General features: G+C 43.3%; 1 protein-coding gene across 3 annotated transcripts in view; it reads right to left on the bottom strand.

The window, feature by feature from the left end:
* The window catches only part of LOC117349632 (vacuolar fusion protein MON1 homolog B-like), a 48,030-nt gene that overhangs the window by 2,753 nt on the left and 19,777 nt on the right, over positions 1–25,500 (bottom strand). For all 3 annotated transcript variants that reach the window (XM_033923227.1, XM_033923234.1, XM_033923242.1), the window contains exons 2-5: positions 24,363–24,467; positions 19,984–20,940; positions 10,753–11,551; positions 2,829–2,976 (exon numbers count right to left, since the gene is read on the bottom strand). In XM_033923227.1, the coding sequence (XP_033779118.1) occupies positions 2,829–2,976; positions 10,753–11,551; positions 19,984–20,940; positions 24,363–24,467 (2,009 nt within the window). The remainder of the gene's footprint in view (positions 1–2,828; positions 2,977–10,752; positions 11,552–19,983; positions 20,941–24,362; positions 24,468–25,500) is intronic.

The following is a 25,500-nucleotide window of genomic DNA, read 5'->3' as shown; positions in this document are numbered from 1 at the left end:
GAGAAATATGTTAAATGAGAACACGGTTCAAATATTAGATAAAGGACTAATGAGGAGATTGACACAAAGCTCAGAGCAGTGACCACAGAAGACAAACATAAATAGGGATGGAGGAGTGGTAGACCCTGATCGATTTTCAGAGGGTTGGCTTCATGAGGAGCTAGCTAAAATAAAAGTAGACAAAGCAATGGGGCTGGATGGTGTACATTCGAGGGTGCTGAAGGAATTTAGGGAAGTTTTGGTGGCTCCGCTGACTGACCTTGTCAATGAGTCTCTAGAGTCAGGAGTGGTACCAGAGAACTGGAGAAGGGCGGATGTGGTCCCTCTTCACAAAACTGGAAGTAAGGAAGATGTAGGGAATTTCAAGCCGGTAAGTCTGACTTCTGTGGTAAGCAAATTCATGGAAATGCTTTTAACAGAGAATGGTGAAGTTTTTGGAATACTGTGGATTACAGGACCGGAGGCAACATGGATTCAAACAAATCTGATTAATTTCTTTGACTGGGTGACCAGAGAATTGGATAGAGGGAGTGCACTAGATGTGGTTTATTTAGATTTTAGCAAAGCCTTTGATAGTGTTCCACACAGACGTTTAATAAATAAACAGAGTCCTCGGGATGGATCCCAAAGTGATGGGCTGGGTCAAGAACTGGTTGAGTGGAAGGCGACTGAGAGTAGTGAACAATGGAGATCGCTCTGAGGAAAGGGATTTTAGCATTGGTGTGCCTCAAGGTTCTATTCTTGGGCATGTTCTTTTTATAAATGATATTGCTGCAGGGCTGTTGGGTAAGATTTACCTCTTTGTGGATGATGCCAAAATCTGCAATAGAGTAGACACCCAGGATGCTGTGTATAACATGAAGAAAGACCTGGCGAAGCTTGAAGAATGGACTGAAATATGGCAGCTAAAATTTAATGCAAGAAATGTGAAGACCTACAATGAGATATACATACACTAGAGGAATGGGCCACAAAATGGCAAATGAGGTTCAACGTGGGTAAGTAAATGCAAGGTGATGCATGTCGGTAACAAAAATCATATGCATGAATACAGGATGTCTGGTGCTATACTTGGAGAGAACCCCTCCCACAGGAAAGAGACTTGGAGTACTTGTAGGCAAGTCAATGAAACCGTCCGCGCAATTCCAGCAGTGGCAAAAAGGGCAAACAGAATGCTAGGAATGATTAAGAAGGGGATCACGAACAGATCGGAGAAGGTTATCATGCCATTATACCGGGCCATGGTACGTCCTCACCTGGAATACTATGTCCAACACTGGTCGCCGTACATGAAAAAGGACATAGTACTACTTGAAAGGGTCCAGAGAAGAGCAACAAAAATGGTTAAGGGACTGGGGGAGTTGCCGTACAATGAGAGGCTAGAGAAACTGGGCTTCTTCTCCCTTGAAAAGAGGAGACAAAAGGGACATGATTGAAACATTCAAGATATTGAAGGGAATTGACTTAGTAGAGAAAGAGAGATTGTTCACCCTCTCCAAGGTGAAGAGAACGAGAGGGCATTTGCTAAAGTTAGAAGGGAAAAAGATTCCGTACAAACGCAAGGAAGTTCTTCTTCACCCAGAGAGTTGTAGAAATCTGGAACTCCGGAAGCTGTTATAGAAAGTACCCTTCAGAGATTCAAGAAAAGGTTGGATAAGTTCCTACTGGAACAGAACATACACAGGTAAGGCTAGACTCAAACAGGGCACTGGTCTTTGACTAAAGGGCCGCCACATGAGCGGACTGCTGGGCACGATGGACTACTGGTCTGACCCAGCAAAGGCAAATCTTATGTCATACATTTGGGCTGAAAAAAAATGAGGGAATGGTACAATTTAGGGGGTGAAGAACATATGTGCATGACAGAAGAGCAGGACTGGTGGCCAAACAGGTTGAAAAGGTGATGGCGAAAGCTAGAAGGATGCTAGGGTGCATAGGGAGAGGTATGGCCAGTAAGAAAAAGAAGGTATTGATGCCCCTGTATAAAACTCTGGTGAGACCTTATTTAGAATATTGTGTACAATTCTGGAGGCCGCACCTTCAAAAAGATATAAAAATGATGGCGTCCGTACACAAGGAAGGCTACTAAAATGGTGTGTGTAGTCTTCGTCCTAAAGCGTATGGGGACAGACTTAAAGATCTCAATGTGTATACTTTGGAGGAAAGGCAGGAGAGGGGAGATATGATAGAGACATTTAAATACCTATGTAGTGTAAATGCACATGAGTCGAGTCTCTTTCATTTGAAAGGAAGCTCTGGAATGAGAGGGCATAGGATGAAATTAAGAGGTGATAGGCTCAGGAGTAATCTAAGGAAACACTTTTTTACAGAAAGGGTGATAGATGCATGGAACAGTCTCCCGGTAGAGGTGGTGGAGACAGAGACTGTGTCTGATTTGAAGAAAGCCTGGGATATGCATGTGGGATCTCTTAGAGAGAGGAAGAGATAATGGTTACTGCAGATGGGAACTGGATGGGCCATTTGGCCTTTATCTGCCATCATGTTTCTAGAAAATTGTTTTGAACCCTAAAGGAATTATTTGTGATTTGACCTCTAACCTGACAGGGAGGACCCACTTTGTGGGCTAGCAGTGCCAAGAACGACATTTTATGCTCACTGACAAAAAAAGTGCCTCCATTAGCACTCTGATCTTATCACACATCAGCTGCAGATTTAACAGCCAGAAGAGAGTTGTATTATTCAGCAAAGACACATTACATAAACAACACTGTCTCAGCAGAAATCTGAATAAATGAGAATAACACCAAGTATCACTGGTAAGCAGCATGAGTGGAGCCCCTGTTACAGAAGCTATCATCTCTCCTCACCCATGCAAGTAGCGTCTCCTTCTCTGCCATGTGATAAATTAACCTCAAGGGGCGAGAAGTGCTGTGGAGGCGACTGTGCAGGTATCGGTAGAGGTCGAAGAGTCGCTGACGTTCCTCTTCCCTAGCATAAGGGCCTTCAGTTTCAGGGCTATAAACAACAAAGAGAGAGAGACTGAGAAAAACTACCAATAACTGAATACCCAGCCCTTCTGCACAGTCCCTGTGTTTTTATACTACACTAAACCAAGAGACTGACTGTCTATAAGGCATTCTCATGAATACAAATATAGTCATACTATCAAACCCAGTATCCTGTTTACAACAGTGGTCAATCTAGGTCACAAGTACTTGGCACTGTCAGGATCCCAAGTAATACAAGATTCCATACAACTTACCCCTAAGGATAAGCAGTGGCTTTTTCCAGGTCTACAATACTCCAGGAATGTGTTCAAACCTTTTTCAAGTTACTTACCTGCAGCAGGTGTTTTCTGAGGACAGCAAGTATTAAATCAGTGTATACTGTATAGCAACTGTGTGCCGAGATGCCGGGGAGGAGAAGAGGTGCCAGCTGACTGCCTACAGGATGTGCCTCTCGCCACAAGAGGCACAACCTGTAGGCCAGTATCTCTCAAACTTTTTTAGCTCCGGCACACTAAACGAAGCAAATGTTTTTTGCGGCACAATATAATTTAGATTATAAAATTGAAAACCCCAAAAAACATTTAAATTTTTATTAATTTAAAGTTCTTTAAGTTATGTGTGGGTAATTGTAACAACATGAAACTAAAGTAGCTAGACTAGAATTGCTAATCAATGCAATGGATGTGCTTGTTTTTGAGTGCAAATTAACTCAAAACATAGCTCAATAGTTGACAAGCTAACACACATTTCATCATCCACTATCTGCAGTTGTTCTCTTTAATCCAAGTTCGTAAAGCCTCGATTGCTTTGTTGCTCAAGTTAGGATAACTACTGCATAAAAAATAAAACTAAAATTACTTGCTGTTAGTTGTCAAGGACCAATCACGTCAAAGAATGATGCTTGTCTGGGTGGTTGCATCCTTATACACACAGATATGACAGACTCTTGTGTACGCAATGTACATGTCATTTATTCTAGTGTATACTTATGAAGGGAATTTTAGAAAATAAAGTAAAATTCTGGAATCTCTCACGGCACACTCAGAATCTCTTTGGGGCACACCACTGTGCCATGGCTCACATTTTGAAAGACACTGCTGTAGGCAGTTAGCCGTTGCCAGCGCCTGCCTCTCCTTCTCTTCGCACATCTTCCCTTCCAGCACTCCCCACTGGTGGTTCAGGGCCTGTCTGGAGGGCCTTTGCCCATGCGCGGACATCGACATGATGGCATCACGCATGTGAGCCAACATCTGCGCACTTCCAGATGCCTCAAGCAGTGGCTACAAAGTTTGCGAGACACTGTATTAAATCTTCACTCACTGATGGAGCCCAGTCTTTCATAAGAACTGCCATACTGGGACAGACTGAAGGTCCATCAAGCCCAATATCCTGTTTCCAACAGTGGCCAACTCAGGTTACAAGTACCTGATAAGATCTCAAAAGAGTAAAACAGATGTTATGCTCTTTATCCTAGGAATAAAAAGTGGATTTTTCCACATCTATCTTAACAATGGCTTATGGACTTTTCTTTTAGGAAATTATCCAAACCTTTTTTTAAACCCTGTCTCTGAATAGGTTCACTGTGCTTGTATGCCTCTTCCCATCTCTTGCTGCTGCATAGGACTTCCTTACTCAACTGAAAGGAATATAATAACTAACACCTTAGGGATGTGGGAGGGTTGTAAGGATTTAAGTCCTGTCCTTGGAGAACATTTGCTACAGGTAAAATTCAGGACAATATCAGGACTTTAAGATACTCTCACCTATGGGACTCCCTAGCTACAGGCTGCCTTCAACAGAAAAAAAAAAAAAAAAAAGAAAAACAATATAAAAAAGTGGCACCATAATAGGGAAATACCAATTTTATTTTTTTCCCTCCTAGAGGCAACAAGTCAGTCATTTTTTATATTTAAAATAAAAAAATAACTCAAAAGTGAAGAGCCTAAAGGAGGAATGGTATTCTAAACACCAAACAAATTCTGGTCATTGGTTTTATTTTCTAATTACTGGAATTACCATCTAAGCATCATTAAGTTTTGTTTTGATTCCATTATCTTTCAATACATCATTAGCTCTTCAGCCCAATTTGGACACATCTGTTGTTAAGAATTGTTTGAATCTGAGGGACTTAGAAGGGGATTGATTCCTTTAATGATTTATCCACCAGAACAGCAAGTCTTATGTAGAACTAATGATACAAGATGTCCTGGAAGTTCCCCATAGATTGAATCCACTGCATAGATAAGCTTGTCTCAATGGAGGCATGCCATTGAAGTGGTATGAACTGTTGATGCCATATGGTCCAAAATCCTCAAAATTTAACCAGCTAATAGAATTTAACTCTTGAATTTCTTGCACAACAGAGATCAAGTTGGAAGCTTTTTCTGGGGAAGAAAAGGCAGATGGCTCAAGTCATTTCTAACAGGGCTCCTGTGAATTCTGTTTCACTTAGACATGATTTGGAATAATTTATGATGAATTCTAAATGGATTTTCCATCTCTTCTTGAGTTGCATACTTGACCAGACAATCACCCAAATAGGAAAACATGTACACCCTAGGGACGGGTAGATATGCTGTGATAACTGCTAAACATTTTGTGAACACTTGAGGCAATATTAACAGGCCAAATAGCAGGACACAGTACTGGTAGTGACACAGTAAATTTCAGATATTTCTGGATGTACATGAGTATGGGTGTAATAAGCATCCTTTAGATCTAGAGAACATAACCAGTCCCCCTTTTGAATAAGAGGCAAGAGGGAACCTGAGGAAACCATCCTTAAATTTTATTTGGATCAGTTTGTTCAGGGCCCTTAGGTCTAGGATTGAAAAGAATCTTCCTGTCATCGTTGTGATCAAGTAATACTTGGAATAAAATCCCTGTTTTCTTTTCCCTGATGGAATGGGCTTGACAGCTTTGTAAGAGGGCAAAGAGTTCCTCTGTATTTCCAGATGCTAAGAGCTTAATCTTGATGCTCTCCGTGATGATGTTCCACCAATTGACAATAATATCCTAGCCAGACAATTTTGAGAACCCACTTATCCAAAGTTAGGTGACATTTGCAAAAAAATTTAGCTGCCCTCCTTAAGGAAGGTTGTCCAGAAGGAATATAGGGACTGAAGCTATTCTCGTGGAGGAAACCAAAACCTTATATCTTGTTTTGGCTTAAAATTTGAATTATGGGCCTCTAGTCTAGGATGAGAGCAAGAACCCTATCTAGACTAGGAGAGAAAAGGATATCTAGGTTTATGAGTATTGGAAGGGTCTCTGTTGCCCTATATCTCCTAGGAGGTCAGTTTAGAAGTAGGCTTAGAGATGGCCTTAATGCTGTCGCTGTGCTATTTGATGAACACAGAAGCTTCCTATCCATGGTACAGTATTTCTCAAGCTTTTCCTGAATATCCTGTCTTAGATCCCTCAGTCAGGCAAGAGACTCTCGTTGCTGTATTAAATAAATCATAGTTCACACAGACCATGTACTTTCTGTACACCTTCCCTTTGGTTACTAGCAGATTGAGTTCTTCAATCTTCTCCCTGGGAAGAGTGTTCACAAACTCTGCCACACTACGTACAATGTTCCACAAGTACATTCCCATGAACAATTGGTAGAATACAACGCTAGATGCAAACATAGCATTCTGAAAGTCTTTTCAATCTTGGAATGCTTGGTGAGGACACTGCTACTTCTCAAACCTTAGAATCTATTAAATACAAAATTCAGAGAGGGAGATCTCTCACATTCACACCTGTACATCCTTCAGGATTCTTTGAATGGGTATGTCTGTCCTGGGTTCCTAGCTGAAGTGGATCAGCCTGAGTCATCTCCCAAACAAAATCAAAGAAAGCAAGCTCTCTCATATGGAAGCAAGGAAGTCCTGTGGACATCTCCACTGAGAAGCCCCCTGGCTCCTCTTCAGAATCCAGGAAGTGTGCTGATTCAGACTCACAGAAGAAATTAGTTGGTGAAATTCACTGACTGCTGGATCAGGCCTTCTATGGCACTGAGATGCCAAAGATTCCCAGAATATCAGCAAGGCTTCCTCCCCCAAAGCAATGGAAATGGATACCAGTGCAGGGGCCTGAGCTCCAATTTCCTCTCAGGTCTGTGTTAAAGAGGCAGTGCCTGAGTTTTGAATTTTCGGCTGGATTGCAGCTGTCCTTGGTATTGAAGCAATGGCATTGCTTCAAGCAAAGAAGTGCTCCATCCACACCTCTAATTTCTACATGAGTTGCTCCTCAAAGGCTGCCATTGAAAAAAGGAATGGGCATTACAGCAAGAGTGGTCACATCCTCCTGAATCACTTGGGATGTTATCAGAACAATGGTCTCAGAGTCTTTAAAAACCTGTTGCACCCCCTCTGATGGCATAGATGAGTGGTCCTTGTGTCAAGAATGTTTTGAGGAACAAACAACCTTAGTGCTTCAGTGCCATGATCTGATGGGGAGTGATAAAGAGAAGTTAACAGTTTCCACAACTGCATCTGGCTCCTTTGCACAAAGATGGCAAATCCTCTCTTCATCAGATGGGAATTGGACAATGAGCCATTTCCAGTGGGCTCTAACAATCTTCAATGTTGAGGGTGATCAAGACATTCTCAATCTTGATACATCCTCAGCCTCCGATGCAGTCCCTGGATGCATGGAGCCTAATGGTGTCAATGGACCAGTCTTATCACTGAAAAACTTTTCACACTATTTTCCTCTGCCACAAATCCCTTTAACATCTATGAACAAAAAATACAATAAGAGGGATTAAGATCGGTCCCTACACATAGCAGGCAGAAGGAATTGGTATCTGTAATGGACATTCATAAGAATGTCAGGTCACAAAGGAAAGATGACCAGTGATGCTGAAAATGCATTTATTTCTAAACGACCCGACACATTTGTATTTCAGCCAAACAGCCTGCATCAGAGGTCTCTAACAAACATAAAATTAATACATATCAAACATAATACAATCATGAATACATAAATAAAATACCAAAAACATAAAATTAAAAGTTAGAGAGTACATATCATATATATTACAAACAGAAAAAATAAAAAATGTATATGTAAAAAATATATATACGGCTTTTGCATACATGTTTCATTCTAATATTGTTTGTAGTTACTAACACACCAAAAAGAAATGGTGACCCAATGATCCACAGAAAAGTCAATCCAACGATAAAAGCAAAACCATGGATACTGATGTTCTGAGATGAATTTATTATACACTCTTACACTTTAAAAACATACAAATACAAATGTGAAAGTCCAACAATCAGTAACAGACTATTCATTAGTAACTACTATCAATATTGAATGAAACATGTATGCAAACAATCTGACACACATAAAAGCCATATTATACATACTGATTTTTTTATTTCTTCTGTTTTTAATATATATATATAAATAAATAAATAACATTATATATATATATATATATATATATATATATATATATAACTTTTAATTTTATTGTTTTTGGTATTTTATTTATTCAAGATTGTATTATGTTTGATATGTATTAATTGCATATTTTATAGTCCTGTTGTACCAGTAACATCACTTGAAACCACTGGGAGTCTTGTTATAGGATATATTATCTAAAAAACCAGCTGAAGCAAAATCAAAAGATGACCATGACAACAATTGCCTGACCAAGAGCTTGAAGCCTCCGACATACATTAACAGAATTAGCACACGCTAAATTCTAAAGTCTATTTTATATTTACAATAAGTCTATTTTGTGTACAATAAGCTTTAGTAAAAAGACCCCTAAAGAACAACCAGGAAATCTGTGAAAAGAAACCACATAAACAGCACTGGACATAAAAGGTAAAAACTGGAAAATTTAGTGCCAAGGTGACCATCACACACAAAAATGTTCTGATCAGCTCTGTGGGAAGTCCTGCAAAACACCAGTAAACAGGAACAGGCACACATGCATGGCAATCCTATTAAAAAGATTTCTAAAAAAGTTGCTATGGTTGTGCTTCCCACACCGGACTCTGTCAGTGATGTCATTTATCTGTGAGGACTCAGCATCCCTGCTTGTCCTTGAAGAACAGCTTTTACCATATCCTTGAACAACTAGTTTAAGAGCACAGAGTTTAAAAAATACTTGTTTATCTATTCTATAGAGACAGATATTTTCTCCTAAATGTTTTAAATGTACTATGTAACTTCATGGAGTTTTCCCTAGTTTTTATACATTTTGAAAAAAGGAAACAAATCAATTTGTAATTTACCCTTTTCAATCAATTCAGGATTTAACAGACTTCCAGCTCTGCCATCAAAATGGAAGTCACAGCAGCTATTTTGAGGTTGGAGCCAACATGGGCAGGAGAAATTCTAATCGCTCTGGCCCATGCCAATTCCAGTCTTAAATGGCTGCCACAATCTTGAACGGCAGTCATGTAAGTGCTTTGATGGTGGAGTTGGCATGAGCAGAAGCAACTGGCGATCACTACTTTTTAAATTTAAAGTCAAACACAACACATACTAAGGCAAACCAGCAGTACAAATACAGCCCAGAATCCCAATTGAAAAATTAGTGATTACTAATGGCATGATCTCCGACAAACAACACTCACATACCCAAATTTCTAACCTCGGTTTATATTCGAGTATGCGGTATACAAACCTAAGGATTAGATTAGATTAGATATATGGTAATGCTGCTGCAGCACTACCATTCAGTGATAATGAAAAGATTTCCCCACCCCTCCTCCACACAAGCTCATTAGCATAGCACCAATTTGGTTTTCATTGATTTCCCGTGAACTCATTTTACCTTGCGAGAACACAACCAGGGGCCACAACTATTATTCTAACACAAAAATATTTCCAAATGCGAGTAACAGGGATCTGAAATGAATCTACCATCAAACTAGAACAGTGGTTCTCAATTCAGTCCTCAGGACACATCAAACTAGTCTGGTTTTCAGGACACTTATGATGAGTATGCATGAGATAAATTTAAGTTCACTTCCTCTGTTATATGCAAATCTCATAAGCATATTCATTGTGGATATTTTGAAAACCAGACTGACTTGGTGAATCCCTGAATTAGAAGCAAACTTCCTGCTATTAAACAAAAAATTCCTTAATAGGTTCTTTTCACTTACCATATATACTCAAATACAAACCGACACAAATATAAAACCAGGCACCCTTTTTTCCCCAAAAAAAGAGGAAAAAAGGTTGATTTGAATATAAACTGGACGGTTTAATATTCAAGTGCAGTGCCTTGCAAGCTCTGCACCCTGTTCCCCCTCCCTCGATGCTCTGCACCCAGCCCCCTCATTCACTAGCCCCCCTGCCCTGCCAGTCTCTGCACCCAGATCCCTCTCCCTCCCTGGTTCTGTACCCTTCCTCCCTCCATCCCGATGCCATGAAGGCCTCCACCGGGCCTGCTTTGAGACCTGATGGTCCACCGGTGGCTGAGACAGGAGGGATCCCTCCCACCTCCTCTCTCAGCAGATTCTAATTATTTTTATCTCCCTCCCGCCTCCCCCTGCATATCTTAAGTATTCTTGGTGGTCTAGCGGTGAATCGTGGCAGGTGGGACCTTCCTTTGCTCCTGCTTGTGCAGAATTGCTAATTGGCGACCACGGGAACTCTTATCACTAGATCTTTCTACAACCTAAAAACTGCAGCCCCAAAATGAAATATGTTATTTTGTTCCACTTTTAGGGAGAAGATACCTTACCCGTCTCTACAGAAAGAAAAAATTAAATTACTGCTTACCAGTTTCCCTTTAAAGATCATTTGCCTCATGCCTCACCTTGTAAACTGAGTGAGTTGTCTGTAGTTGTCTGGAATGTCCATTGGCTTGTACATAAAGTGCCACAGGTCAGGAACCCCCACCATGGCAACACTGTATGAGTCTCTCTGCAGGCCATCCGTTAGCACCTGCAGTGAGCCTTGAGTTCTCATGCTCTCTTCTGCCCTCTTCTTACAATCAGACACAGCGTAGAAGGATTCCTTGTCTGTGGACAGTAGGATGAGGCAGACAGTACACTCAGGGTCCAGATAAGAGATGTAGGCATAAAAATAACCATCAGGGTTGAAGCGAGGCAAGCAGATAGGTGTCCAGATCTCACCAGCCTGGAAGGCAGAAGAAGCACCTATGAGGTTGAGCAGGAGGTGGAGGTCAGCAGGGTCAAGCCGGCAGTCCTCAATGACTGCCTTTTCTTGCACAATAGTGACCAGCTGGGAGCGGGCCACTAGGATGGAGAAGACCAGGTTTGTAGTGATGGCTTTCTGCAGGATGGTGCTCAGGGAGTCCCGCAGGGAAGCTGGCAAGGACAGACACTGCACAGCTCCCAGCAAGAAACCTGGATCCCTCTCCAGTAAGTCTAGCAGACTGTCCAGGATCTTCTCAGAGCCTGCCAAGAGTCTGCGAAGGTCATAGTTCTTTTTGCGCTCAAAGATGCGAGAAATGCTGGCCTGGGTTAGCATGCTAATGATTTGGTAATAGACATACATAAGTTCCCGACGCAGCTGTTGCTCGGACTGTAGAGTGCGGGAGACTGAGACCAGCACGAGCGGACCCTGTTGAACAAACACCACCTTGCGGTCATCTGAAGGTTGAGAAAGAGAGAGAAGAAGAGACATCAGCAAAGCAAAGATCCAGTTTAAAAGAGGATAGCACAGCTGAACATAACTTCCATTTTACCACAAATTAAAATAATAAAAATTAAAATCTCTTTTCATCAAATAATACATGTAATTGCCATGAGATGGCATCAATTCTCCACAGATGATTACCTACTACTACTACTATTATTATTATTATTATTATTAATTATTTCTATAGCGCTACCAGACACACGCAGTGCTGCACAGTCACAAAGAATAAGAAAACAGTCCCTGCTCGAAAGAGCTTACAATCTAAATAGGCAAGATAGACAAACAGGATGTCATAGATACAGTTAAGGGGAACGGTTAATCAGCGGGCTGGGTTGGAGGGCAGAAGAGTAGGGTTAAGGATTGAAAGCTACATCAGAAAGGTGGGTTTTCAGTCTGCTTTCGAACAAGGGAAGGGGCTTGGCGGACAAACTCGGGTAATTTATTCCAGGCATAGGGGGCAGCTAGATGAAAGGAACAAAGTCTGGAATTGGCAGTGAAGGAAAAGGGTAACGCTAAGAGTGACTTATCTGAGGAGTACTAGAACAAAGTACTAGAGCAGTACTTCCTAGCCTTGTTTTTATTCCACAACACATTGAGCTTGTTCAGTCCTCATGGCAAACCAAACAAAATTTTGCACAATCCTCAATCGCACTACCTCCCACCTGCAGAAAGTCAGCAGCATTTTTATCCATGTAGCCAGTAAGTCTTGCAAGACTACAGGACGCCCACGTTTTAACATCAGACAAACTAGGAGACGTGACATACAAATAGAAAAGCACTGCTCTCCTCCTGCCAGTGAGAAGGTAAGAGGGAAAATACAGGAAGATTAATGAGACATGCACTCTGTAATGCCAGCAGTGAGTGAAAAGTTTTTTGGTTTTTTTTGGGGGGAGGAGGAGAAACAGAGGAAGTCCAGTGGAGTCTTTCCATGGAAAGTTGTAGAACAGCGATGGCGAACCTGTGGCACGCGAAGGCCTTGCAGTGGCACGCGCAGGGCCGCCATCAGGGCAGTACTACCAGGGGAGAGCGCTGAACGGGGACGATGGGGGACCCGCGGGGTTAAATATAACTCGAGCCGCGAGGCTCGTCTTCTACTCCGACTGCCCTGCCGCTCACATAGCCGATCGGAAATCTTCCCCGACGTCAGCGCTGACGTCGGAGGGAGGGCTTAAGCAAAGCCCGCCCTCCGACGTCAACACTGAAGTCGGGGAAGATTTCCGATCGGCTATGTGTGCGCGGCGGGACAGGCAGGAAATAGAAGACAAGCCTACGCGGCTCGAGCTACATTTTGCTGAGAAAGTTGCTAAGATGGGCTGGGAGACAAACGGGGAACACAAAAGGGGGAGGGAGTGCGTTTTGGACACAAGGCATGAACTTGGGAGAAAGGAAGGGAGGGAAAGAGATGCTGAGGTGGGGGAGGGAATGGGTTTTTGGACACAGAAGGCATGAACTTGGGAGAGAGGAAGGGAGGGAAAGAGATGCTGAGGTGGGGGATGGAATGGGTTTTTGGACACAGAAGGCATGGACTTGGGAGAGAGGAAGGGAGGGAAAGAAATGCTGAGGTGGGGGAGGGAATGGGTTTTTGCACACAGAAGGCATGGACTTGGGAGAGAGGAAGGGAGGGAAATAGATGCTGAGGTGGGGGAGGGAATGGGTTTTTGCACACAGAAGGCATGGACTTGGGAGAGAGGAAGGGAGGGAAAGAGATGCTAAGGTGGGGGAGGGAATGGGTTTTTGGACACAGAAAGCATGAACTTGGGAGAGAGGAAAGGAGGGAAAGAGATGCTGAGGTGGGGGAGGGAATGGGTTTTTGCACACAGAAGGCATGGACTTGGGAGAGAGGAAGGGAGGGAAAGAGATGCTGAGGTGGGGGAGGGAATGGGTTTTTGGACACAGAAGGCATGAACTTGGGAGAGAGGAAGGGAGGGAAAGAGATGCTGAGGTGGGGGAGGGAATGGGTTTTTGGACACAGAAGGCATGAACTTGGGAGAGAGGAAGGGAGGGAAAGAGATGCTGAGGTGGGGGAGGGAATGGGTTTTTGGACACAGAAAGCATGAACTTGGGAGAGAGGAAAGGAGGGAAAGAGATGCTGAGGTGGGGGAGGGAATGGGTTTTTGCACACAGAAGGCATGAACTTGGGAGAGAGGAAGGGAGGGAAAGAGATGCTGAGGTGGGGGATGGAATGGGTTTTTGGACACAGAAAGCATGAACTTGGGAGAGAGGAAAGGAGGGAAAGAGATGCTGAGGTGGGGGAGGGAATGGGTTTTTGCACACAGAAGGCATGAACTTGGGAGAGAGGAAGGGAGGGAAAGAGATGCTGAGGTGGGGGATGGAATGGGTTTTTGGACACAGAAAGCATGAACTTGGGAGAGAGGAAAGGAGGGAAAGAGATGCTGAGGTGGGGAGGGAATGGGTTTTTGCACACAGAAGGCATGGACTTGGGAGAGAGGAAGGGAGGGAAAGAGATGCTGAGGTGGGGGAGGGAATGGGTTTTTGGACACAGAAGGCATGGACTTGGGAGAGAGGAAGGGAGGGAAAGAGATGCTGAGGTGGGGGAGGGAATGTGTTTTTGGACACAGAAGGCAAGGACTTGGGAGAGAGGAAGGGAGGGAAAGAGATGGTTGTGTACACGGGGAATAGAAGAAAGAATTTTTGGTCATAGGGAGGGAGTGAGGTACAGACAGTGGCATACCAAGGTGGGGGTGGGGGCGGTCTGCCCCGGTTTTACGCCCCAAGGGGGTGCACAGCTGGCCACCCTCCAGTGTTCTCCCTAGGCTGGCAAACTGCGTCTCTTTAGCCACTTGAGTGCCACCGCCGCCATTGGGAACAGGCCGGTGCCAAGTTCTCCCTGCTTTTCCCTGTGGGGCCGACCAACTCTCGCCACCCGCGTCAATTCTGATGTCGGAGAGGACGTTCTGGGCCAGCCAATCGCTGCCTGGCTGGCCCAGAACGTCCTCTCCGATGTTAGAATTGACGTCGAGTGGCGAGAGTTGGTCGGCCCCGTGGGGAAGAGAAGCAGGGCGAACTCGGCGCCGGCCTGTTCCCGATAGCGGCATCTCTCCTTCTCCTTCTCCCTCTCCAGTAGCAGCTGTCCCTTTTTTTTCCTGGCCCAGCAGCTTCCCAGATTCCTTTCCCTCCTCCCCTCCCAGAAGCATCTCTCCTTCTCCCTTTCCAGTATCAGCTGTCCCTTTTGGCCCCTGCCCAGCAGCTTCCCAGACTGATAGTGGTTTTCTCCCCTCCCAGCAGCTCTTCTTACTTCCCAGCGCAGCGATTCACGAAGGCAGCCTCGGGTCCTTTGTTGTGTCGCGCCGCCTCTGAGGAAAGAGGAAGTTGCATCATCAGAGGCAGCCGCGACTCAGCAAAAGCCCCGAGGCTGCCTTCGTGAATCGCTGTGCTGGGAAGTAAAGGAGAGCTGCAGAGAGGGGAGAAAGCCACTGTCGGAGGCTCCCCAAGATCTCTCCGGCCCAGCGCACGCTTCCGATGCTGATCTGGGAATGAGGTCTGGAGGAGAGAAAGCATACAGGAGGCTGAAAAAAGGGAAGAAATATTGGATGCACAGTCAGAAGAATAAAGTGCAATCGGAGACTGATGAAAGTACCAAAGGTAGGAAAATGATTTTATTTTCAATTTAGTGATCAAAATGTGTCCGTTTTGAGAATTTATATATGCTGTCTATATTTTGCACTATGGCCCCCCTTTTACTAAACCACAATAGCGTTTTTTAACGCAGGGAGCCTATGAGCTTCAAGAGCAGCGTGGGGCATTCAGCGCAGGTCTCTGCGCTAAAAACCGCTATCGCGGTTTAGTAAAAAGGGAGGGGGAATATTTGTCTATTTTTGTATAGTTGTTACTGAGGTGACATTGCATAAAGTCATCTGCCTTGACCTCTGAAAACCCGCAGAATATAAATGATAATTAACATTTTCTCTGCGTACAGCGTGCTTTGTGTTTTTAAAATTTTATTGTTGGTAGATCATTTTGACTTGGCCACAAAGGTAAGGGGGAGGGAGGGGAGCTGCTGAAAGAGTCTACCTTGACGTGGTTGCAGGCTTACAAATCTTTTGGTCAAAGAGTGCGGCGACAGAGAAAAGTATGTGTGTATTCGGCCCATGAATGAAATCATTAAAACATTATAAATTGCCAATAAATTGAAATGAAAACCAAAGGATTGTGAATCAAATTGATTCTCTGACAATACAAAGATTCCAACCTTTAAAAATGATGTTACATAGTTCAGGCAACTTTATAAAGAGTTTTTAGATACTAAAATCTTGTTATTAAGGTTTAATTGACGTGCTGGCACTTTGAGGAAATTCTTTGGTTTTGTGCGGCAGTTTGGGCACTCGGGCTCAAAAAGGTTAGCCATCACTGTTGTAGAATCTACAATATAACAGTACTTTAAAAACACTTGTGTTAAATTTCATTGGTTAAGACAATACTTTTTTTTAGCTCAATACACATCAGTCCTTAGTCTTTTGAATATCCTGACAAGAAAATTACTGTACACTTCTCCCTCAATATTCACAGGGGTTAGGGGCAGAGCCAGCTCGCGAATATTGAAAATTCGCAAATAACATTTGGGCCAGCTCTGACCCACCCCCGCCTTTCCGGACCCTACCTTACTCAACAAGCTACCTCGTAGTTGGACGGAAGTGCGACCTTCTGACTGACAGCTCTACCCTCCAGTGGGCTTGGAAGGCGGGCCTAAGCGCATGGGGAGTGGGAGGCGGCGATTATTTTTATTTGGAAAACCACAGCGCGCTGGTTCCTTTGCTTAACGGCTCTGACCCTCCCCCGACATCCTGGACCTTACCTGGTGGTCTAGCGGGCTTTCGGGGCAGGAGCGATCTTCCTATGCTTCTGCCCCGTGCAGATCCCTCATACAAAATGGCTGCAGAGAGTTCCTGTAGTCTTTCGATAAGATTCTAAAATAACACCTTGCAAAAACTCTTTGTAACTCTGTATTGTAAAACCTCTGCAAATTATGCAAACCGTTCTGAATTGACTCCCCAGTCATTAGTAGCGGTATAGAAGCTCACACTAAACAATAAATAAATAAAATAACATGATATGTGGAACATTTTGTTCTATTTCTCTTCTTCTTGTGGTTTCCCTCTTTCCTGTATTTCTGCCCTTCTTCCCAATCTCCCGTATGTAATTATGTCTGTTTGTATTATCTATTTTTTTAAATTTCTATACCGTTTTAGACCAAAACAGTTACATACATAAAATATTAAAACAAATTTTTTTTTAAAAAAGGATTCAATTCTTGCAACAAATCAACAAACAAGGAAAATCAATATTCAAAGGAATGCATTTACAAATAATTGTGTTTTAAGCAATTTTCTGAATAAACTCCTATCACTGCTCCGAATTTGACCAACAAAGGAATTCTACAATTTTACTCCTGCACATGAAAAGGTCACTGCCTTAGGGCTCCTTTTACAAAGCACGCTAGCCGCTACCACCTCCTTTTGAGCAGGCTGTAGATTTTCGGCTAGCGCACGCTAATCCGGTGTGTGCATTAAAAACGCTAGCGCACCTTTGTAAAAGGAGCCCTTAGTTTCCACATATTTTGGGTTATCATTTGTCTTCAGCAATCCTCAATCGTACTAAATCCCTCATTGTATACTGCTTGGATTTTCCTAAATAAGCAGTTTAACAAAAACTAAAAATGGTCAAAACTTTTCCAGCCAATTTGTACATATATACAAGTTAAGTATGCATAAAAAATTGAATAAACCAACACAACACTGTTAATTGCTTAATCAATGTGGGAGTTACATCCAGGTTAAGATTTTGAACTGGGTTCTAATGCATCCAGTTTACTTTCAGAGCCATATAGATATTAGATCACTCTGTTCAGGGCTCCTTTTACAAAGCTGCGGTAGAGGTTTCTACCAGAGAATGACATGGGGAAAAAATTTGTCCCTGTCACTGCTCCGTCCCCGTGACTACTATCCCCGCAGCATCCATACAAGCCTCAGTACTGCAATATTTAGCTTATTCCTTCCTTATAAATCAAAGTTCTGGCTACTGAACCAGAGAAAGAAATGTTGAGCTGGCAGGATTTTGCTATCCTAAAGCAAAAAAAAAGAAATACAATTTTTATTTTCTACCTTTGTTGTCTGGTTTCTGCTTTCCTCATCTTCTCATTCAATTCCTTTCAACCACTGTCTGTCTTCTCTCTGCATCTTCCATTTGCTCTGTTACTGTGCCTCTCCCTTCACCCCTCCCCAATTGGTCTGGCACCCATCTTCTTCCCTACACTCCCCCGTAGTCTGGCATTTCTGTCTTCTTCCCTTCCAGCGTCTTCTCCTCACTCTCCGTTCCCTATTTCCCTTCAGCGTCTTCTGTCCCATTTCCCTTCAGCATCTTCTGCCCACTCTGTCTTCCCCATTTCCCTTCAGCATCTCCTCCCCACTGTCTTTCCCATTTCCCTTTAGCATCTTCTCCCCACTTGCCCTTCAACGTTTTCTACCTACTCTGTCTCCCCCATTTCCCTTCAGCGTCTTCTCCCCATTCTGTCTTCCCCATTTCCCTTCAGCGTCTTCTCCCCACTATCTGTCCCCATTTCCTTTCAGCATCTGTTCCTCTCCATTCCCCTTCAGCATGTTACTTTCCTCCACCACCCTTCCCTCTCGCCACCTCACTGACCTTCAGCACCCTCCCTCCTTCCTACCTACCCGAATCTATCTCCCTCCCTCCCCCTTACCTTCGCGGCGCGTTTTAAGATTGAGTAACTTCTTCAAAGCCGTCGGAGCCTGAGAGCAGTAGCATGCGTCTGTGGGCGGAAGCTTCTCCTCTGACGCAACCAAAAGTTGGGTCAGAGGAGAAGCTTCCGCCCACAGATAAACGCGACTGAACCCAGGCTCCGACGGCTTTCAAGAAGTTACTCAATCTTAAAACGTGCCACAAAGGTAAGGGGGAGGGAGGGAGATAGATTTGGGTAGATAGGAAGGAGGGAGGGGGATCGTGTGCATTCCTTCCCTTACCTGCGGGGACAAGGCCATTCACCGCTCCACGGGGCGGTGGATGGCTTTGTCCCCGTGCTCGCAGTGAGCATTTTTTTCCCCCCCCCACCATTTGAGCGAGTAACAGCCACCGTGTCATTCTATAGTTTCTACCACAGGCAAGCAAGGTAATGCTCCAAAGCTCATAGGAATTTTATGAGCGTTGGAGCATTTACCTTGCAAGCCCGCAGTAGAAACCTTAACGCGATTTAGTAAAAGCCAGTGTTAATCTGAGAGGGAATGGCCTGGAATGCAGTTCCATCAATTATTTTCAGACTAGTGTAGCAGAGGCATTATACTCTATCCCCTCCCTTCCAAGCAACCTGCAGGAAAGAGAAGAGGAAGTGGTGAGCTTGGGGCAAAGTACAGTCCTTACTCCCTAATCTAGCCCCTCTTCTTCTGATGCTCCTGGACCATGTAAGCAGTTTCCAGTTCCACTTCCTTATTATCTACAAATCACTGTACTAAAAATAAAAAAATCTTTCCACCTTTATGGGTCGGTATTTTTTTTATTATTTGTTATAATTATGTTGATAGGCGGTATAATAAAAACCTAATAAACTTGAAACTTGGTTCCAATTTCTGTTCTTTTCTTGTCCATATTACCATTCTTCTAGTTTGCCTTCATCCCTTCCTCCTTTATTCTATCACCAATCTTCTCCTTTTTTTCATTCTTCCAAATCTCTCTTTTACAACATAACCTATCCAAATTCTATGCAGTTGCAACTAAATCTCGCTTCTCTTTACATCCTCTGGTTCATTCAACTATCCACCCCCTACCAACTGGGTTGCTTCACTGTCAATTTCCTACTTTCTGGTGCCTTTCCTCCATAGCAATCATCCCTAAAAGATGCATTTTGACTCTAGAATAGAAGAGAAAAGGGCAACTGCAGCTATAGTAAACACTTGTTTGCTCTGCAGTGTCTACACCAGTCACGCCCATCTCCTATCCCTGAATGACAAGATGGGAGGGCCAGATTAGGAAGCACAGTAGCTCTTCTTTGCTGTATTTCTTACAAGCTCATTCCTCCCTTTCTATTTCCTACATGCTGCCTGGGAGAAAAGAACTACAGTGGGAAACAGATGACTGTTCTCTGGGGTAACTTTCCAAAAGAGACAGGAGCAAGAGTTTCATGAGGCCACGCAAAGCCTCATGTTACCACCAAAGACACATGCAAGACATACTAGTTAAGAAGAATTATATTCTCCAGGTTACATCTAACAAATTTTTATGTTCCCTTTTCTGTATTTGCTACTGTACATTGAACAACAAAATATACTCTGTTCCCAACTCTATAGCCACTACTGTGTAAATCAACAGAGCTGTATATTGTTTTTATAGTGCTCTCTTGGTTTAGGTTGGACATTACCTGAGTATATGGACCGAATGCAGTTGTTCCCAGTCTGTACAAAGCTTACTAGTGCCATCATGACTCCCATAGTTGATGAGAGTGCTTCCTCATTCCCATATCGTGAATAGATTGGCTTTCCAGCCTCACTCAGAACAAAGATATGCTTGTGGTGGGCACGCCACTCTTCAGCAGTCACGTCATCATCTCTATGTGCTGATGCAGTCACTAGGGACGATTCAGGGCTTAGGCTGTCACGTCCCATTAGAGGGCGCTGGGTGAATTCACTAGAATCCTCCAGAGTGTTGTCTGTGGAGGCAGAGTCTGAGAGATCCCGGTCACTGGAATTGTCTCTGGTCTCATTCAAATTCTCTGCAAGATCCTGGGGTAAGATCCCCTCCATATCACTCACTTTAGGCCCACTGCTCCTGGATACCGGGACCCTGGTAACCTCAGCTTCCTCAGGTATGTTAATCTGGGGACAGGGGGCACTGATGACCTGGGTTTCTTCATATCTACAGTTTTGGGTTATCAGATTCACTTCCTCTTCTTCAGGTTCATTATTAAAGGATACGGGCACTCTCTTCATATCCTCCAGCAGGTCATTCTGGGATGCCGTTGTTCCTCCAGACTTTTCCATCACTGCAGCACTATTCTGAATTATTAACGTTTCCTCTGACTCAGCTTCTCCTGGCCCATTGGTCCATTCACCGTCTCCTACTACAAGTACATTGTTCTGGGGGTCATTTTCTGCTTTAGCTTCAAGTTTATACTTTTGTGGCACAGGACTCAAAATCTGACTGCCTCTGCAAAAGCCACCTTCAAAAGTCACAGTATGGACTGATGGCTGCTCAGTTTTCATTTCCTGAGGAGCTTGACTGCTAGACATTAGGGTCTCTCCTGCATTTGTTTCTTGGGGTTCATAGCTGCAGGATTTGTGTGGCTTTTCTTCCACAGTGGTAAGATTTCCATGGGCACCTAGAGAACAGAGGAGAGATCTTTAGTTACAGTGGCAGAAGAGACATGAAAAGGCATCATGGCTACAGCAGTGCTTCTCAACCCAATCCTTAAGGCACATCTAGTCTCATCAGGTTTTCAGGATCTGCAATAAATATGTATAAAACAAATTTGAATACCAAGGAGGCAGTACATGCAAACCTATTTCATGCCTATTCATTGTGGACATCCTGAAAACCCGACAGGAAAAAGCAATGGAGTAGCAGCACTGAGAAAGGGTCATATATTTGATATACTGCCTTTCTGTAGTATAATCAAAGCGGTTTACATACATACATACATACATACAAATATATATAAAGACACAGAACTAGGTATGCCTGAAGGACTGGGTTGAAAAAAAAGCAACGGACTTGAGTAGCAGGACTGATAAAGGGTAAAGGGTCATATATTTTGATATACTGCCTTTCTGTAGTACAATCAAAGTGGTTTACATACAAACATTGATTGAAATTAAAATTTTTAATCACATAATCAAAATATAAGAGCTGAAATAAATTTAGCGTTTACAGTCCTACTAAAAATAATATCTTGTGATTTTATTTTATGAACACCTCCCCTCCATGGGCACCATCTCTTCCCATCCTCTCCATTAGCACCATCTCTCTTCTCCTCTCCATGGGCACCTTCTCTTACCCTCCCCCCTTCCCCTTACAACCATGAGAACTCCCTCTCTCCTCGTGATCCACATCCTTTTCTCCCTCTTCTCTTCTTTCTACGGGCACCTCTTCATAATTCACTGTGTACTCCAGCTGCTCCCTCTCCCCTGCTGGCTCCTTCTCTGCACCCCTCACAGCCATGGAAACTTGACTTCACGCCACAGCACTGAAAGCAGACTGCTCAAAGTCTCTGTGTCAGAAACATGACCACGAGGGAATGGGGAAGGAGCCAGCAAGGGAGAGGGAGCTGCTGGAGTGAATGGTGAGTTATGAAGAGGTGCCCGAAGAAAAAAAGAACGATGCGGATTGCAAGTGTGGGAGAGGGTACAGTATAGTTAATTGCATTTTTAACAGCCTTAAATGTACAACCCTAATATACATATACACACTGCAACATTATGTTTTATTAACATTTGATATACCGTTTAAACATATTACAGATCTAAGTGGGTTACAATAAAATACAGGTACTTAAAACTTCCCTATCTGTCCCGAAGGCTCAATCTAGCTAAAGTACTTGAGTAAACAATTATTAAAATAGAAAAGATATAACAAATTCCAAGAATTGTGAGGGAAAGGTACAATTCAAATAATAAAAAGAAAGAAAAAGAATAAAATTAAAATATATAATTTTAAGAGATTGGAGATTGAGGAAAATAAATGCCAATCTGGTGCTAAGTCCAATCATCAATCCGGTCCAACAGAGCTGCACATCTACAAGGAAGGATTGACACATAGAAGTGATGGTGTGCTGTGGGGCCATCTCTGCCAGAGGTAAAGGAATCAACGGTTGCAATCTGGGCCCAAGAGCAGAAGCCAAAGAAACCAGGAAGAAGAGGCAGACCACAAAAGGTCATCCAATGCTGTCACCATCCCACTGAACACCTATCCAGGTATGGCCCACCGATGGAAACCAACAACACAGCTTCCGTCAACTGTCTTAGGTCCTGGCCCGCCAGAAAAGTGGTGCACAAAAATCTCCGGTGCCAGAAGGAAGGAGCCAACAGTGCAGCCATCAGGTACAACGCAGTCACGCCAGCACGAAAGAACCACTCCAACTCAGTGCCTGATGCAAGCAGCGGCATCCACAGCACAGCCAACAAGCAGAAGATGAGAAGAGAGCACGCAGGGCAGAACTAGGCCCAAACACAGCAGCCGCTCCACTCACAGTTACAACCTCGGCATCCAAAAGAGAGAAAAGAAGAGCTGTGATCCTGCAACGATCCTCAGCCATCACCAAATGCAGGTAGGAAAGGCCTCAACTAAAGATTAACAGTTCAAGGCCTTTAGGTTTTATAACTGTCAAACTCCTACATTCAAAGATGTTAGTGATTTTCTGACTCGCCCAGGATAAAATTAAAAGTAAAATGAATAGAACAACATAAAACTATAAATAAAGTAGATGAAAGAAACAAAATAAAGTTAAAACCAGCAAAATAAAACTAAAAATTAAAAAACAAAAGAGGGAGACACTGAAGCCTAGGTCTTAATCGGTCATTATTAGATATTGTACTAAGAGAGCAAAATAGTTAACAGAGAAAAGTCAAGTAAGCCTGAGGTGTTTAAGTTTAAAAATGCTTTTTTAAATACACTATTTGAAGTGTGGTGAACCAGATGCTTCCTTTAAACACTGTTATCTGGAAATGTTTGGTTATTCTGAACTTTTGGAGAACCGTTTGGAGGTAACACCTTGAAGTTTACTGGAATTCAAGGAGGACATAATAGAAGGTGTCCAAGTATCTGTCCTCTTCTTATACAAAGCTTGTCCGTTCACTAAGTGCTGCATTTTGTTACAATGGATAAAGAACTGGTGGTCTACTTTGCTACTATGGTGTAACACTGGAGTTGGCAGGTCATAGGACCAAGAAGAAGTTTTAAAACCTTTGGACTCCTTAGTTAAACACCTTAATGATAAGGGTTAGATCTGCTTTGTTATATAACCTGGAAGTTTAATAATATTCATTTGTTGGAAAAGAGAGAGGGAAGGTATCTTATTGTTTAGATTGGAGGATATGGGAGTACAGATATTTAGAGCTGGATTTTGGGATTGCGGTTTATTATTTCAAACATCTGCATGAACTGTACACTGTGTTTGAATTTTTGATGTTCAATCCTTCCTATTAATGAGCACGAGGGACTCAAGACTATAATGTATTGTTATGGATTGTTCTATTTATAATGTGTTCAAGGCTTGTATAGATGAGAACCGAGCTTGCAAGGATGGGGCAGGGACAAATCTGTCCCCATGTCATTCTCTATTTTAAATGCACCATACACCTGAAACTCAAGAGAGAGAAAAGGACCTAAGAGTATACCAAGAACCCTGGTATAACAATCCACAGTGAGGTACTTATCATCATCATCCAATGGTATTGTGGAAGGTACTCCTTGATCAGATATGTTAAACAATACCTTAGTTTTATTTGTATTTAGACTTAACATTTCTCAGAGTCCATTGCTTTATGCTAGGTTTACATGACAATGAAGACATCTTTAAAAGAAAGCTAAAGCACATCACGCATGCACATTCACCAGAAGCCAAACAACAAAACAGAACCAGCAAGCATATTATTTATTGCAACCCCATCAACAACTCAGTCAGAAGATTAGGCTGTTTGTAATAATTTCCATATCATTGCCTCCAAAAGAAATAAAAACTACATGCCCCCTCCCCCCAACAAAAAGCTTCCAACCCCCCCCCCAAAAAAGCTTCCAATTCCTCACCTCCCTCAACTGAAAGTGTCTTTAATTGCTCCTCTGAGGACCCCATCTCTTCCTGGTTTTGTAGATCGGAACTTCCAACTTCCATGTCTGCATCCCAACCTATGCCTGAATGGGAGAAATAAGACAAATGAAATGAGGCTGTAGACATTTTCCTACAAACTGATCGTATCACACCAACTTTCAACAAAAAACAACCTATTTTAACAGCAACAAAAAATGGGACTCTGATCTGAAGAAACAGGGCCGGCTCAAGGAATAGTGGCAACCTGAGGCAACTTGCTTTGGCAACCCCTCAAACTCCCATAACATCGCTTCCGGTGACCCCCACCTCTCATTCCCCCTCTTGGGGTTCAGCATCTCTCGCTCTTGTGGGTTGGTCAAAGGAGCCTATCATACTGCTGCTCCTGTCAGCGGCCAACATAAACTTTACAGGATCGTGGGGGGTGAAAGAGGTGAGGAAACAGTGCCAAACTTGTGGGAAGGGGGAAGCGGAAAGACCAGACCAGGGGGGGTGGGGGTGTAAGGGGAGGAGGAAAAAAGGCTCAACCTGTTGGGAGCTGGCTTGGAGGTAGGCTCCAAAGGGTGGTGGTGAACGGCACCCCCTCCGAAATGACGGAGGTGATTAGTGGAGTACCACAGGGCTCAGTCTTGGGCCCAATCCTATTCAACATCTTTATAAGAGACTTGGCAGAAGGGCTTCGAGGTAAAATAACATTATTCGCCGATGACGCCAAACTGAGTAATGTAGTGGGCAAATGCACAACAGACGAAGATTCAGTGCCCGACAACATGATGCACGACCTACTCCTACTGGAGCGATGGTCTAGGACATGGCAACTAAACTTCAATGCCAAAAAATGCAAAGTTATGCATCTGGGCAGCCAGAATCCATGCAAGTCTTATACCCTTAATGGCGAGATCCTAGCAAAAACGGTAGCAGAACGAGACTTGGGGGTAATCGTCAGTGAGGACATGAAGTCTGCCAATCAAGTGGAGCAGGCTTCGTCCAAGGCAAGACAAATCATGGGCTGCATACGAAGGGGTTTCGTCAGTCGTAAGGCGGAAGTCATTATGCCATTGTATAGATCCATGGTGAGGCCCCACCTGGAGTACTGTGTGCAATTCTGGAGGCCGCATT

Source organism: Geotrypetes seraphini, chromosome 1 (assembly GCF_902459505.1).
Source record: "Geotrypetes seraphini chromosome 1, aGeoSer1.1, whole genome shotgun sequence".
NCBI classification, from domain to species: Eukaryota; Metazoa; Chordata; class Amphibia; order Gymnophiona; family Dermophiidae; genus Geotrypetes; species Geotrypetes seraphini.
The sequence above is the reverse complement of the archived record's forward strand: the minus strand, read 5'-3'. Positions and strand labels throughout refer to the sequence as shown.